Here is a 16,315-nt window from a genome sequence, read left to right on the forward strand (position 1 = left end):
GCAAGGGAAGTTTCTTATACATTTTATGTATCCTTTGACAGTGTGGTTTACCATGTTGGACTTAACGAGTCATGAACAATATTGTATTGATTTAAAGCTGTGGTTCTCCAGACTTTTGGATGTCGTAAACCTTAAATTTAAATATATATATATTTGAGGGATACACATAGACTTGCAAATTTTCTATTTTTCCAAGCAAGAATAATAAAAAACAAAACCAACTATCATTTCCTATCACCTTCATCTCATTAAATAAAGAATACTTAATAACAAAAAGTTTCTAATCTCTGAAAAAAGGACAGGCCTTTAAATGGAACATCTTACCTTTTTAAAAAACTCACTGCCTTGTCCATATTTTTCTCATTTTGTGTTGGACTGATGAGGCTTCACCTTAGCCTAGCATAGACTAACATTTGGAAACTAGTGATTTAAAAGACTTAGAGGATTAAAAAATAAACCCTTTTACAAGATAATTTTTCCCGTTGCCCATGAGTCTGTTGTCTTCACAATGTTAAGTACTTATGTGCAGGTAATGTCATTTCATTACACAGAATTTGCGTATCTCTATGTAAACAAACCAGACCTTGCTGATGAGCATCGAAATATATTTCCAATTGCCAAAACCAAAAACTGTATGCTTTCTAAGGATTTTGAGACAGAGTAAGTGTGATGTAGTGGAAAGAAGGCAGGTTTTAGAGTCAAACGGCCTGGGCTTGAATCCTGGCTCTGGCAATAAGTCACTTAATTTTCCTTTAGCTTCCTTGCTTGTAAAATTAAGATGGTAATATCTTCCTCAAAGTGTTTTTATAGGCCCTGTTATAACAGTTACTTCCCTGTAATGTAATTATTTGTTTAGACATCTGCCCTTCCTCACAAGACCGTGAGCTCCTGAGGGTGGAGTCACATCCTCCCCTCACTACCCTAGAGTCTGGCCTGGGTCTCAGGGCGTAGCAGGGGCTTAATGAAATGACTGTGGGATCCACACAGGATTGCTGTGAGGATCAAACGAGGTAAAATGTGTGGACGCTCTTTGTAAACTTTAAACTATGTACAAATATTAATTGCTGTCTTTGGGAGCTATCAAAACTTTGGGAAGAGACAAAATTATCCCATTTAACAGTTCTATAATGCCTTGCATTTTTCTTCTATTTTGTAAGAAAAGTTTTAATTTGGATTAATGTGGAGCTGATTTGCTTCCTGGGAAGGTAGATGAATTTCCTCCCCGCCTTTCTCCCTCCCCCCAGTGGAGGTGCCAAGATATTAAATGTTTGTTTTATTTGGCTGCTACCATAAAATTTTAATTATACCAAGATCAGCTTATTTTCGTATTTAAAGAATGGTGCCCATTGCTTTATCCTCTTAACCATATAACTGATAAGAGAATACCAAACCTGGAAGAGAACAGGAGCCTACATTATGCCAAATTAATTTTAGTCCTTTTTTGACACTCACTGACTTTTAAAAATGTCATAGTTTTTAATCTGTTTGTAAAACTCCTGGTGAATTTTTGCCACAAGATGGCATTGGTGATTATTGAATGCATTTTTGGAAAATGGTGTACATAATTGTCTGGATTCTTTTGGGGATGAGTTGAAAACCTTCATCACTGCTTATATATTAATTTAATTTTGTTTTGACCTTCAAAACAGGGTTAAATGCTACTTTACATCACTTCTTTCTGTATTCAAGTATTGTTTTGTTTCCTGTTTTTCTGTCTTTTTAACTACAGTAACTATGTATTATTTGCCATGTGTTGTATGTGTCTGACTTATTGCTGATAATTGTGGTAACAGGTAAGAAGAAAATACGATGGGACCCAGTTAGGAGGCGCTTCATTCAGTCCTGTCCCATCATAAGGATCCCTAACAGGTTTTTGAGAGGTGGGTGATAACTAGCAAGAGATCTGTGTTTCATATGGGTTAAAGGGAACTTTGAATGAATTTTCTAAACTCAAAACTCTGCCTTTTAAAAATTATCTAAACAGCTAAAATTGGAGTAAGAAAGGTCTAGAACTTAGTTTTTAAACTTGTGTTTCGTACTGACCACTACTGGAATTGTGATTATAAGTTTTAGGGAGTCAGAATCACTTAATGTGTACTAGATGGTAGAAATAAATCATCTCACTACTGTCAGTATTATTCCACTGTAACCATATTAGGAAGAACTTTGAATAATTTATAAAACATGAATGTGGGAAGAATTTTGTAAATATAATTTCAAAGAAGAAATAAAGATTAATTTATGACTATAAAATTGAAAACCTCTCATGTCAAAAACCATAAATGAAAAGATAAAAGGAGGAAATGTTTGTAACAAATGATTAATATCATGAATATATAAAGAGCTGTTATAAATCAATAGTTTAAAAGTGAATGCCCACTAGAAAAATAGGTAAAAGAACATGAATAGCCAATTCATTCATAAAAAAGAAAAATCAGTAAATATGAACAAATATTTATTTTCCACTGTTGTTATAAACATTATAATTAAAATAATAAGATATTATTTTCACCTATTAGGGGGGCAAAGACTAAGAATACCCAGTGTTGGCAAGAGTATAGGGAAATGAAGCTCATATGTTGAAGGAAGCATAAATTTAACACAAGCCTTTCTGGATTCAGTTTGGTAGTGTGTATCAAAAGCCTTAAAAATGTTCACATCCTTTGACCTAGTAATTCTTACTTTTAGAAATATTGCATTCCTTCTATTTTTTATTTTTTCCACTAAAACATAGTCCATATTGAAAAAAGAAAATCTCAGAAGAGTGTTGAAAACCCTGGTTCACGCTATTTTTCTAGATATAACAAATTATCAGATAAGCATGCTTAATGGTGTAATTTACACTTATTAAATTATTTATAAGCTGGTGTATTTAATTTTGACTGAAGAGATTATTAAAAAAATCAACTAGGAAAAAATCCTGCAGCTGCTATAGATGTTTCTATATTTAGTGCCTAACCTATTTTTAGCAGCCAAGCTCCAGAGCATGAGAAGAATAAAATCCAGCCCAAATCTGTCAAGATAAGATACTTAGGGTGGTGTGCTATCTTTTAACATAAATAATTTTATTGATACAGATTAAGAGGTAATTTTAGAGTTATGTGACAGAAAAACCATTGTGCACACATGGCCAAGCAGGCACATTTAAGTCTATAACCTTTTTTTCTTTTTATAAATTAGAATGCTAATTTAGTGATTTACAATGAGAAAGCTAACTTGGGCTGACTAAACTTAAGTATAATTAAGAAATTGTTTAATTAGGATATAGAATTCAATATAATATCAATTTTGTACAAATATAAACATTAAAAAAAACAGGAAATAGTGACAATTATATCTGGATAGTGGGATTTTATTTTCTTTTGTATATTCTGTTTTTCGATTTTTTAATCATGGAAAAAAGAGATTAGGACAGGTAAGTTTCATACCTTTGGTTATTGTGTAAGCCCTAAATTGCCTCAGTGGCTGAGCAATATCGTCTCTGAGTGCCGTGAAGAGTGAGGTAGGAGTAAACTCAGCATTAGCAGTATCGAGACCACCAGTAACCGCCTCTCAATCAGTGGCCTTGTCTTAGTTCTCACCTTTTTTGACTTGTTTGTAGTGTTTGATGCTGTTGACCACCTGTACCTTCTTAAATTTTTCTCTTCTTTTGGGTTACTTCACTGTATAACCCTAGATGTTTTCTTCCTACCTCTTTGATTGTTCATTCTGTTTCCTTCACTAGCTTCTTTCTTCTTACCCACTAAAGGTGGGTATTGCTCCAATGTTCTGTTCTTCTCTCCATTATCTCCTTTGGTTATCTCATTAGCTTTCACAGACTTAACTATCTTCGTTCGTTCATTCTTTCACTCTCTCAGTACTTCTTGATTGCCTCTCATGTAACAGCACTGTGCTAGCTCAGTGATCTAGGTAGTAGAGAATCAGGTAAAGAGACAAATACAGAATAATTTGAGTGTAATTCTTTGTGGTAAGTGTCCCAATGAGGTGGTGTGGTGTGGGAGCACACAGGAGAGGTACCTGACCCGCCTGTGGGGAGGATGGAGAAAGAGGAGTGGTCATCAGGATGACTTTTCAGAAGGGATGTGCTTGGTTGAGTAGGTGTTAGCAAGAGAGGGTTGGAACATCTCAAACCATGGAAACCAAGCAGCTCAAGTAAAGGCAATTAGGCAAGATAGAGCGTGGTCTTTTAGAAAACTGTAGGGAGTTCAACATAGTGGGAAAGAGTGTGGAGAGAAGAAGCTAAAGAGGGCCCAGATCAAGTGGGACACCACCCAAAGGGAGTTTTCAGCATCAGTTTGTTTTTTTAACTGGTAAAGAGATTTAATTCAAAGACCAGTTATGAGGTTATTACAGTTACCAAGGTAAGAAATGATGGAGGCTGCAACTAAGGTAATTGTAGTAGGAATAGAGAGTAGGGAATTGATTTGAAATATAAGCAAGTGGAATTAGATGAGACTTGACGACTAATTGAAGGGGAAGAAGGAAAAGTCAAGAAAAGTTCAAGCTTTCTTTGTGGACCATTGTGCTCATTACCAGTGTTAGATAGGTGGATAGAGGGGCAGATTTGAGAGAAAGAATGATAAATTCAGTTTAACCTCCCCAAACCAATAATAGGATATCCTTGAGCACTCAGTCTAAGGGTTATTCCAGGGAAGTGTCCTTGGAAGGCCTGTGTGTCTGTTCTGATGGCACCCTCTGTGTACGTGCCTGTTTCATAGCACTTATCTCACCGAATTATAGTTGTTTGTTTACTTATCTGTTTCTCCCATAGACTGTAAGCTCCGTAAGGGCAGGGACAGTGGGACAGTGCCTTTCATTTCTTTACCTCCGGTTTGTAGTGTAGTGCGTGTAGTAGATATATGTATTTGAGTTGAATTGAATTATTAAACAGGCCACCGTCAGGTAATAGGATGGGACTGAAATTTTAGGACATTCTCAACTTCTCTCTGGTGGTGGTTATAATAAATTAATGAGTTGCTGAGAACGTGAAAATGCTGTGTAGTGTTTCCTTAGATTTTTTTTAAAACTTAGCTATACTTTTGAAATTGCCACTTTCAGGCTTCTCATTCTGGGAATCCTATACATTACCTTTCTTGATTCTGATTGAACACAGTTTCCAAGGGCTCGTTTTCATCACTAGATTCCTTCACTAGATCTTGCATCTTTTCTAAAAGATATTTCTACCAATTAAAAGTGCAGTATAAAAACAATACTGGTGTAAGGAAGACAGTGGGTTTCCATTATAAAATGATGAACCAAACACCCCCATTTACCCTCCCATACTTCTCAGATATCATTGAAAAAGACAAAACAGACATAAGAAAAAGAATAAATCATAATTGTTTTACAAAACAGAAAAGGGAGACTTTGAAGCCAGATTACCTATGTCTGAATCCAGGCTCTGCCATTTACCAACTGTGTGACTTTGAGCAAGTTCCTTTTTTTTTGCCTCAATTTCCTCATCTGTAAAATTAGGATGATGATACTAGTACCTATCTCTTAGGGTTATTGTGAGGATCAAGAGAGAGAATATATGCAAAGCACTTAGAATTTTTACATTTAGCTAATGTTGAATTAATGTTAACTGCTATCATTCTTGTTATTTTATAATACTACCAGAAAATCTGAGGGATTTCAGGATAATAGAAAGTAGTTGGAATTATACTGATTGAGAAACCAGAACAGAATAAAATGCAACCCCAAATAGATGCTCCTGCTGCATGCTGGAAGTCAGAGAATTCTTAGATGGGCCTCTTTCCTGAAACTCTAACCCTAGAGTTAGCAAGTGTAGGAGGAGGGAGCAGGCTGAGGAAAGATGGAACAGCAGGGCAAATAATTAAGGGACTACCTACAAAACAGTTATTTCCCCTACTCCTTCTCTCCCTCCCTTCATATAAAGAGCTCTGACAGTGGCATTAGTTCCCAGGATAAAGCTATGAGAACAGCTCTTCAAGCAAAGTAGGGGATTTGCTTTGGGGAGGGTTGAGCAGGCAGTGCTGTAATAGGCTGGGATTGGAGAGAGTGCAAGCACAAAGCAGAGCTTTAGCTAATGGACCTCTGCAATAGATTGGGTGAGGAGGGTGGAATGGGGACAAGAAAAGAAAGGGAGCTCCATCAAGGATTGATGTACATTAAAGGACATTACTTTCAAAATGCAGACTTCCTTATTTGGCAATAGTAAGGCAAAACTGCTCTCCTTTTCTCCACTTCTAAAGGGAAACCTGTCTGTCAGTGTACCACTTAGCTGCAGAGACCCACATTTGGAGGTTTGGAGACAGACTAATACAACTGTTGAAGAAATCCATGCCTCTTACAATTACTAACCAATGTAGTCCTTCGTTTATTAGTATGAATAGGTGATCAGCTCACTACATATTTGAGGGAAACTAGACTTGAAGGCATATAACTAAGATGAACAAATCAAACACCTGGCCATGGTGGAGATAATGAGGAAGCAGAGTGGAACTTTAGGAAGTTCTGATCACAGGTTTCCTCACAGTCAAGAGTGAACTGGATCCATAAATTACAAACTAACTCCTGTGGAGAAAAAGGAATGATTAAAGAATTACTTAGTTCAATATTGAAGACTTGATTGCCGAAATAAAAATGAAGTTGGAGGGTTAAATAATAGGCTTAAACCAATTTTTATGAATATAAGGTAGAGGAAATATACAGACCATAAATCAAGACGCCAAAAGAGAAAATACATGAGGAAAATTCATGCTTTGAGGAAAGATCTAAGTGATCCAGAATCCATTTTATAGAGTTACAGAAGGAAAGATCAGACAGTGGAAGGGAGAAAATAAAGAATATTTCCGTATGCTGACTAAAAACTTTGTTTTCAAGTATAAAGGGTCCACCAAGGAACAAGCAGGAAAAATGCAAAAACAGACAAAAAGCATCTCTCTCTACATTACTGAACCACTTATGATTCCAGAGGTAGAAAACAGGTCACATAGAAGGACTCAAGACTAAGAATCAGACTGGTGTTGGATGTCCTACTGGTAAATGATTTGTTAGAAGATAAGTGCCTCGGTGTTCTGAGGGAAAATTATCTTGAACACAGAACTGTACCCAGCCTCACTGATGTTTAAGTGGGGGTCAAAATAAATAAGAAACCTGAGAGTTTATGACACACACCCTTTTTGAGAAAATAGTATGAAGAGATACTCCCAGTAAGATGAAAAATGAATCCAAAAAAGAGGAAGATTTGGATATAAGAAGCAGTAGTGTGCAGAGACACCACTACAACTTAGAGTTGCATCTAAATAAAGGGACTGTGAAGCCCAGTATAACTCTTAAGAAAAGATTTATAAAAATATAAAATAATAATATAAATATATATATGTGTGTATGTATGTGTGTATGTATGTATATAGCATTCTGTAACTAACATTTAAACAAATTGGGGATAGGGAGAAGTAAAACTTTGCTAAAGATCATATAATTTTTTGTTTTAGAATTTACAGGTATAATATGTGCTAATTAAAATTCAAATAGGGGCCGGCCCCTTGGCCAAGTGGTTAAGTTTGTGTGTTCTGCTTCAGCGGTCCAGGGTTTTGCCGGTTCAGATCCTGGGTGCGGACATGGCACCGCTCATCAGGCCATGCTGAGGCGGCGTCCCACAAGCCACAACTAGAAGGACCCATAACTACAATATACAACTATGTACTGGGGGGATTTGGGGAGGATGAGGAGCAGCAGGAGGAGGAGGAGAAGAAGAAGGGGAAGGGGAGGGGGAGAGGGGAGGGGGGAGAGAGGAGGAGGAGGAGGAAGAAGAAGAAAAGAATAGAATATTGGCAACAGCTCTTAGCTCAAGTGCCAATCTTTAAAAAAAAAAGTCAAATAATCTGGATATACACAGGGTGAAAAGTGAAGGTCCTTATCAAGCATGTATAACACATTTGTACACATCAGTAAGAAAAAGACATCTCAGTAGAAGAATGTATTAACGGCTTGATTTTTCTCAAAGGAAAAGTCTAATTGGCCAATAAACATGACAAGGTGCTCAACCTTGCTAGTGATGAGAGAAATGCACGTTAAAACCTCAATGAGATAGGCCTACAAACCCACAGGAATTGCTAAATTAAAAAGCCTGACAATACCAATACCAAGTATTTTGTAAACAGTTTGGCCTTATCTAGTAAAGGTAAAGATTTCCATACATTATGACTCAAGTTCCATTTCTAGATTTATAGCCAACTAATATAGGCCTCTGTGCACCTGAAAACATGTACAAAATGTTTATAACAGCATTACGAGCCACTAATTTGAAACAAACCAAATGTCCATTCTCACAACATAGACTGGATAAATTGTAGTATATATTCATACAAAGAAATACTATTTGGCAATGGAAATGAGCAGACCACCTCTACCCCCAGCAAAGTGGACGAATCTCAGAAACATAATTGTGAGTGAAGGAGCACAGGAAGAATACATACTATGTCATTCTATACACATATACTTTAAAACTAGGCCAAAACAAACAGTATTGTTTAGGAATGTATACTTTAATAAAGCTGTTAAAAGAAAGCAAGTTTTATGATTGCCATAAAAATCGGGAAATAGGTTTCCTCTAGAAGTGAAGGAGGTGGGATGGAGGAGGTTGTGATCAGAAGGGGCAGGTAAGCGGGGCATCTGGGCGCTGGCAATACTCTATTTTTTTTGCTTGGATGATGATTACATTTTACCTTTTTGATCATTGTTAAGCTATACATTTATAGTTATGTATGTTCCTATACATTTGTTTATTTCACAATAAAAGAGGTCAAACTGAAAAAGCAAAGGTCTTCACATCTTCACTCATTACCTTAATTCCCCTTTCCAGAGGTAACCACCATTAATAGCCAAGTTTCTTTCCAGATGTGGTTTATTCTTAATATTGTTAGAAAAGTGATTTTGGGGGGTTTAAAAAAGTATATTAGAGGTGACAGAATGTAAATCTTCCTAGGAAAAAAGGAAAGAAAAACAGAAAGCTTGATTATTTTAGTAAAATCAGAAAAGTAGAAAAAGAAAATAGGAAGGAATAGTAAATAAAACAATATATAAGATGACAAGGATAAATCTAATAAAAAAAGAAATCAAGATCAAATTGAGTTTATCTGTGGAATGTATTTAGTTTACTACTTTAGCAAGTTAAAGGAACAAGTGTGATTTTCTTGATGTCAAAAAAAGCAGTTTAATAAAATCTGATACTCAGTGTGTTCATTTTGTTAAAATGCATCAAGCTACACTCTTGTGTACTTTTCTATATGTTGCATTTCAATCAAAATTTTATTTTAAAAAACCATAGCCATTCCTGGTAAAGAAAAATATTCATAGACATCCAAGAATAAGAGAAAATTTATTTTATTGATAGATTATCTACAAGACACCAATATCAAATATCTTATGTAATGGTGAAACATTACCAGTATCCTCATTAAAGTAAAAAATAAAGCAAAAATACTTGTTACCATCTCTATTCAACCATGTTCTAGAGGTTTTAGCCAATACAATAGAAGAAGAGGAAAAAAATAAAAGGTACATATATTGGAAAGAAAGAGCTGAAAGTTATCACTAACATGATATGATTGTCTACTGTAAAATTCAAGATAATTAATAACTAATAATAGAATTCAGAAAATTGGATAAAGTTTAAACTTGCAAAGATAAATTACTTTTCTGTATATTAACAAGCACTTAGAAAATAAAAGAGCTGTCTATTCACAATTGTATGGAAAATTATAATGTACTCAGAAATAAAAAACAACAAGAAAACAGTGAAACCATAGTGATAAATATCAGAAAAGATGAGGAAAATGGTTAGAGATTATGTTCCTTCATGGGTTATCACAAATAAAATCCTCAAGGGACTTTTTTAAAATTTAATTTTTATCTTGACAGAATTTCAGACTTACAGAGAAGTTACTAGAACGGTGAAAAAAATTTTCTGTATCCTTCGCCCAGATTCCCCAAATGTTAACATTTGATCACATTTACTTTATTCTGCTCCTTCTCTTTTCTCTCCTCTCCTCTCCCCTTTCTTCCCTCTCTATACATAATACATACGTATGCATATACATAGTGTTTTTCTATTTGAACCATTTGAGAGTAAGCTGCAGACATGATGCCCTTTGCCCCTAAATACTTTAGTGTCTGTTCCTGAAAAACAAAGATATTCTCTTATATAACTGCAGACCAAGTACCAAAATCAGGAAATTAACGCTATAAATAATGGATAAAATTAACACTAGTATCTAATTTGTGGACTTTATTTCAGATTTTGCCAATTAATAATGTGTTTTATAGTAAAAGAAAATCTGGGATCATGTGTTGCATTCAGTTCTCATGTATCTTTAGCCTTGACATTGATATTTTTTAATAGTACAGACTGGTTGTATTGTAAAATGTCCCTTACTTTGAGTTTATCTCATGTTTTTTTCATGATTACATTCAGCTTATGCATTTTTGGCAGGAATACCACTAAAGTAATATTTTGTTCATCTCATTGCACATAATGTTTTGTCCAATTACTGGTGATATTAACTTTGATTGCCTGGATAAGATGGTGTCTGCCCAGGGGATTTTTTATAGATTTTAACAAACTGATTCTAAAAGTCATTGCAAGAGTAGATGGAGAAAAATAGCTAAGAAGTTTTTGAAAAAGAATAACACAAAGGGAAATTTGTCCTACTAGATGTTGATAGATACTTCAAAGCTATCATAATTAAACAGTGGTAATGGTATAGGAATCGATAAATAGACAGTGGAACTGAACAGATCCCAGAAGCCCATGATGATATATAACTAGGTAGAGTGTGGCAGCTATCTCAAGTATACTTTGCTCAGCACTTGGAACTAACTCATGGTAACACCAGTCTGCCAAAGCTAGTTTCTTTTATTGTTGCTATCTTAGGCCCTAAGATTATTCTGTCCTAAGAAGCCAAATCTTTACATATGCATCTCGTACAGGGTATGGGATCCCTGCGGTAGGAGACACTTATATAACCAAGAAGTAAGATTGCGTACTGATGTGAATGGATTGCTTTTGCCTGAGTAGCTTGGACTCTGGGAGTAGTAAAAAGGTCTACCTGCTGGTGATGGCGAGAGCCAGCTGGCTCAGTCTTCTTCGGCTTTCCTGTCCAGGCTTCCAGGTGTACAGCAGAAGACCTGTCTTCTCAGGTAGAGGTAATAGTGGGCTTTATATTTGGAAGGAAGTGACCAGTTAAATTAAACTGAATTTATCCTTTAGTCTATTTGATATTTATACCTAGTTAATACTTTTAACAATAAAAGTTTTCATGTTTTTTAAAAATGGCCTCAGCGAAAAATAAACTCAAAGTGGATCAAAGAACTAAAGATTAGGCCTGAAACAATAAGTCTTCTAGAAGAGAATATAGGCAGTACACTCTGACATCAGTTTCAAAAGAATCTTTTCAGACACCATAACTCCTCAGATGAGGGAAACAATAGAAAGAATAAACAAATGGGACTTCATCAGACTAAGAGCTTCTTCAAGGCAAGGGACAACAGGATTGAAACAAAAAAACAGCCCACTAATTGGGAAAAAAATATTTACCAGTTATTTATCCAACAAAGGGTTAATCTCCATAGTATATAAAGAACTCACACAACTCAACAACAAAAACTCAACCCGATCAAAAAATGGGCAGGGGACATGAACAGACATTTCTTCAAAGAAGATACAAGGATGGCCAATAGACACATGAAAAAGATGCTCATCATCACTAATCATCAGGGAAATGCAAATCAAAACTACACTAAGATATCACCTTACACCTGTTAGATGGCAAAAATATCCAAAACCAAGAGTGACAAATGTTGGAGAGGTGGTGGAGAAAAAGGAACCCTCATACACTGTTGGTGGGAATGCAAACTGGTGCAGCCACTATGGAAAACAGTATGGAGATTTCTCAAAAAGTTAAAAATAGAAATACCTTATGACCCAGCCATCCCATTACTGGGTATCTATCCTAAGAACCTGAAATCAGCAATTCTAAAAGTCCTATGCACCCCTATGTTCATCACAGCATTATTTATAATAGCCGAGACATGGAGCCAACCTAAGTGCCCAGCAACTGATGATTGGATAAAGAAGATATGGTGTATACACACACACACATACACACACACACACACACACACACACACACAATGGAATACTACTCAGCCATAAAAAAGGACAAAATCGTCCCATTCACAACAACATGGATGGACCTTGAGGGTATTATGTTAAGTGAAATAAGCCAGACAGAGAAAGATGAACTCTGTATGACTCCACTCATAGGTGGAAGTTAACATATAGACAAAGAGAACTGATCGGTGGTTACCAGGGGAAAGGGGGGGTCGGGGGAGGGCACAAAAGGTGAAGTGGTGTACCTACAACATGGCTAACAATGATGTACAAGTGAAATTTCACAAGGTTGTAAACTATCATAATCTTAATAAAAAAAAAATGGCCTCACCACAAATGTTTGATAGCACATCTAGAGGTAGCTACACCTTGTATGTAATAGACTTGTTAAGCAATGTGTTAGGTGCTACTTTATTTACGAGCTTATGTATTTAATATTCTGTGATGTTGCTTTATATTACTTGTGTGCATTCTTAAAGAGCAATAGATTTTGTATCCAAGGTGATTAGACCTGGATATTGAGATTTTCCTAATTCTACTCTAGAACATATCAATTTAGTATATGATAAAGGTGACATTTTAATTCGGTGTAGAAAGGATGGCTTTCCACAAGTGGTTTGGGGACAATGGCCTCTCCATTTTGAGGGAAAAATTAGAGCCCTGTTTCATACAATGCACAAAAAATAAGTTTTGGATGTATTCAGGTTCTGAATATAAAAATCAGAACTATAAAATTACTAGAAATAAATAAGAATATTTTTATAATTTTATAATGCAGACTTAAGATGTAAAGCAAAGGCAGCTTTTTTTTTTTTGCAAAGGAACTTAAAAGATTGAAAGATTCAATTACACAAAAAAATTCCATATGTTAAAAGATATCATAAACAAAATTAAAAGACAAATAGCAGGCTGGAAGAAAGAAAAATAATAAATAATTTCTACAAATCTGTGAGAAGACAACCCAATAGATAGAAAAGTGGGCAAGGGATATGATCAGGCAATTCCCCAAAGGAGAAATACAAATGAGCTAATAAACATGTGAACTCTTAAAACTCAGGGAAATGCAAATTAACCTGACACCAATTTGCATCCATCAGATTGGCACAAATGGAAAAGGTTGAAGAGGGCATGAAGAAATAGGCACTTCCATGCCCCATTGCTGTGGGTATAAATTAGTCTTTTTGGAGAGCAATATGGCTCTTTAACAATATTGCATCTATAAAAATTTTAAGTGTATATTCCTTTGACCCAGAAATTCTGTTTCTAGAAGTACTCAGACACTTGCATATGCATATATGTAAAGGAAGCTTTGTTACAATATTATTTGTAATAGTGAAAACATTGACAGCAACCTAATCATCTGTCACCTTATCTCAGACAGCTAGCTGCTTTTTTCTTTGGGCTAGAAACTAAAGCCCATTTCCCTGGTTCTGGTAAGCTCCTGCTTACTCCCTGGGGTAAAGAGTGAGTATTTGTGAGGCAGTGAGCACATGGACGAGAAGATGGCTCACATCACAGATATTCGCCCCTTTAGCTGGATGTTCCCTTCTGGATATTAAGAGTTCACCTCTGCATACAAGTTCAGTTTTAATTTTTGATTTCTCCATTTTCTAGTGGGAGTTCCTGAATCAGGTAACCTGATTTTATGGGTGATTTTATTAATAGCAAGTGATTTTTAGGAAAGTGGGATTTGCACATGGAGAATTTAGGGGGAGGTTCAGAGAACTACTTTAAGAATCTAAAGCCCAATTTCATTTTGGTCAAGGTTCGTGAGCCTATACTATATCTCACATAATGAAAAGTAATGCTGAATGTCCTTGGCATTAGCTCTGAGAAAGTCCCATGATTTATTAAAAATAAAATTTGACTTTCTAATATGTTAGTTACTCTTGGGCTATAAATATGTATAAAGAAATCTGTAGCTACTGTAAAAAGAAAGAAAAGTTACCTCTTTACGCCTAGCTATGAAGACTCCTTGACAGAATGTTTAATATTTATCAAACATAGATCAGATGGTCTTTACCCAGCATTTTAATTTGCATAGATAATGAAATTATTTGCAGAAGCCATCAAGTGAGCTAGACCAGTGCTGTTTGATAGAAATATTATATGAGCTGAAAAATTTAAAATTTTCTAGTAGCCACATTTAAAAAGTAAAAGACAGGTGACGTTACTTTTAACATTTCTGTTTAACCCAATATGTCAAAAATATCATTTCAACATATATTCAATATAAAAATTAGTAATTTTGCATTTGTTTTTGAGTACTAAGTCCTTGAAATCCAGTGAGTATTTTAAATTGAAAGCATATCTCAGTTTGGACCAGCTTCATTTCAAGTGCTCAGTAGTCGTGTGTGGCTAGTGGCTACTGCATTAGACAGTGCAGGACTAGAGTATAGGCTCTGGAAGACAGAAACAGTGATGGTCTTATTGTAGCCCCAGCACCTGGCATGGTTCCTGGTGCATAGCAGGTGTCCAGTAATATTTTTGGTTTAATGAATGAATGAGTGGATAAATATAAAACCACCTTTTCACTGACTCCTCAACCTTTAATCCATGTGAGTTATATTTGTCACAAAAATAGTTGGCAATAAATTTATAATGGAATGCCTTCTCTGCTGTACAGCATTTAGAGAAAATCCTAGAATATACTGTCTGTCTTTTCTTATTTTCCAAAAAGCAGTTTTAAAAATTATCTGTTGGCTCCAGATATTAAAGCAAATTACATTATAGAAATTCTTAAGAGTCCCCATCTTTTGACCATAGTAACTCTATTATGTTTTTTCTTTAAATTTGTCTTGCTAATTCTTAGAAGCATCTGTGTTTTGAGGAGAAGACCGTTGCATAATCCGACCCCTGTCCCCGAAATCCTGTCTCTCTTAAGCACAATAATATCAAAGTCCACTAAGAGCTGTACACTGTTTTGATCGTCCCTGTCACTGTTTACTTTGACCTGAGGTTCAAGTCAATGAAATGTCTAGTATCTGTTAGATATTTCCAACTGTTTTAGCTGTTGTGGGTGATACAGGACGATGTTCCACATGGTCTTTGCCCTTGAAGACTTTATAACCTATTTGGGAAGAACAACAAACAACGAAATGAGTAGAGAAAAATTAAATTTGTAAATTTGTTCAATGTTTTCTGTGTGTCTTAGGCTTGGATATAGAAAGGTGAAAGCAAATGCATTTCTCTACCCTCAGATAGCTCACAGCTGCCTTGGAAGATACATATATAAACCAATAAACAGATTTTAACATAATAACAAGTATAATAAATCTGTGAGGTACAAGAATAATACCGACAGGTGAGGAAGCTGAGACTTAGTGAGGGTCAGTGACATGCTCAAGGTAGCGGTTAGAAAGAACCTGGATTCAAATCTAGGTTTGTAGGAGCCCCTCTCTTTCTTCCATACCACACTTTCTGTTTCAAGCTTCCTAGAAAGAGGAATTGAGTTCTTCACTTGAGCTAAATCACAGCTCATGAATAAATTTTCTAACTGATTATAGTTTGCCTAACATTATATTTATTCATGTATTTACATAGTTATGGTGTAATAATTTTATTAATTATACATGTATATCCTAAATTTGAGTAGTATGGTACTGAACTGTAAGGGCCGTAGGGTTGTATTGATGAAAAGGAGCTGTATGGGCTGGACTTGGAGGCATTTCCACAGCTGTCATTGGAAGGCAGCTAGCCTGGGCCAAAGTCTAAGGGAGGACTGGGCTTTCCAACCAGAGAGACAAATTTCAATAGACAGCAGTGGGAGAGATCAGGACAAGGCTATGTCCCGAACGGCTCTAAATTGCTGGTTGAGGACTTCGTACATGAGCAGTAAGAAACCATCAAAGACTCAAACAGGACTAATAGGATGTACTTGAGTAATTCAGTGATTTGTGGTTTGTTTGTTTTTTAGTTTCTCTAGATCTATGCAGTTTCTTTTCAGTTCTTGTTTAAAAGCCTACCCTAGGAAGTAGGATTTTTATTTTAAGAAATATATATATGTATAAGACCTATGTTAGGTTGGTAATGTTTATTTATATAACAGATGTTTATTAAGTGTCCAACATTGTCCTAAATATTAATTAATGTTATACTAGTATCTATTCCTAGTATATGAAAGTAGATAAGTCATTAGGGGAACAGACAACTATAGTAGCTTCTTATTCCATAGAA

The 16,315-nt window shown here is 35.5% G+C and overlaps 1 protein-coding gene across 4 annotated transcripts in view; it reads left to right on the plus strand.

Moving 5' to 3' along the window:
- The window catches only part of KLHDC10 (kelch domain containing 10), a 57,585-nt gene that overhangs the window by 25,853 nt on the left and 15,417 nt on the right, over nucleotides 1-16,315 (plus strand). For 2 of the 4 annotated variants that reach the window (NM_001309228.1, XM_023638750.2), the window contains 1 exon segment: nucleotides 1,794-1,880. The exons of the other annotated variants lie outside the window; for them this stretch is intronic. In NM_001309228.1, the coding sequence (NP_001296157.1) occupies nucleotides 1,794-1,880 (87 nt within the window). 4 annotated transcript variants of the gene reach the window in all.

The sequence above is a fragment of the Equus caballus genome, chromosome 4 (assembly GCF_041296265.1).
Source record: "Equus caballus isolate H_3958 breed thoroughbred chromosome 4, TB-T2T, whole genome shotgun sequence".
NCBI classification, from domain to species: domain Eukaryota; kingdom Metazoa; phylum Chordata; class Mammalia; order Perissodactyla; family Equidae; genus Equus; species Equus caballus.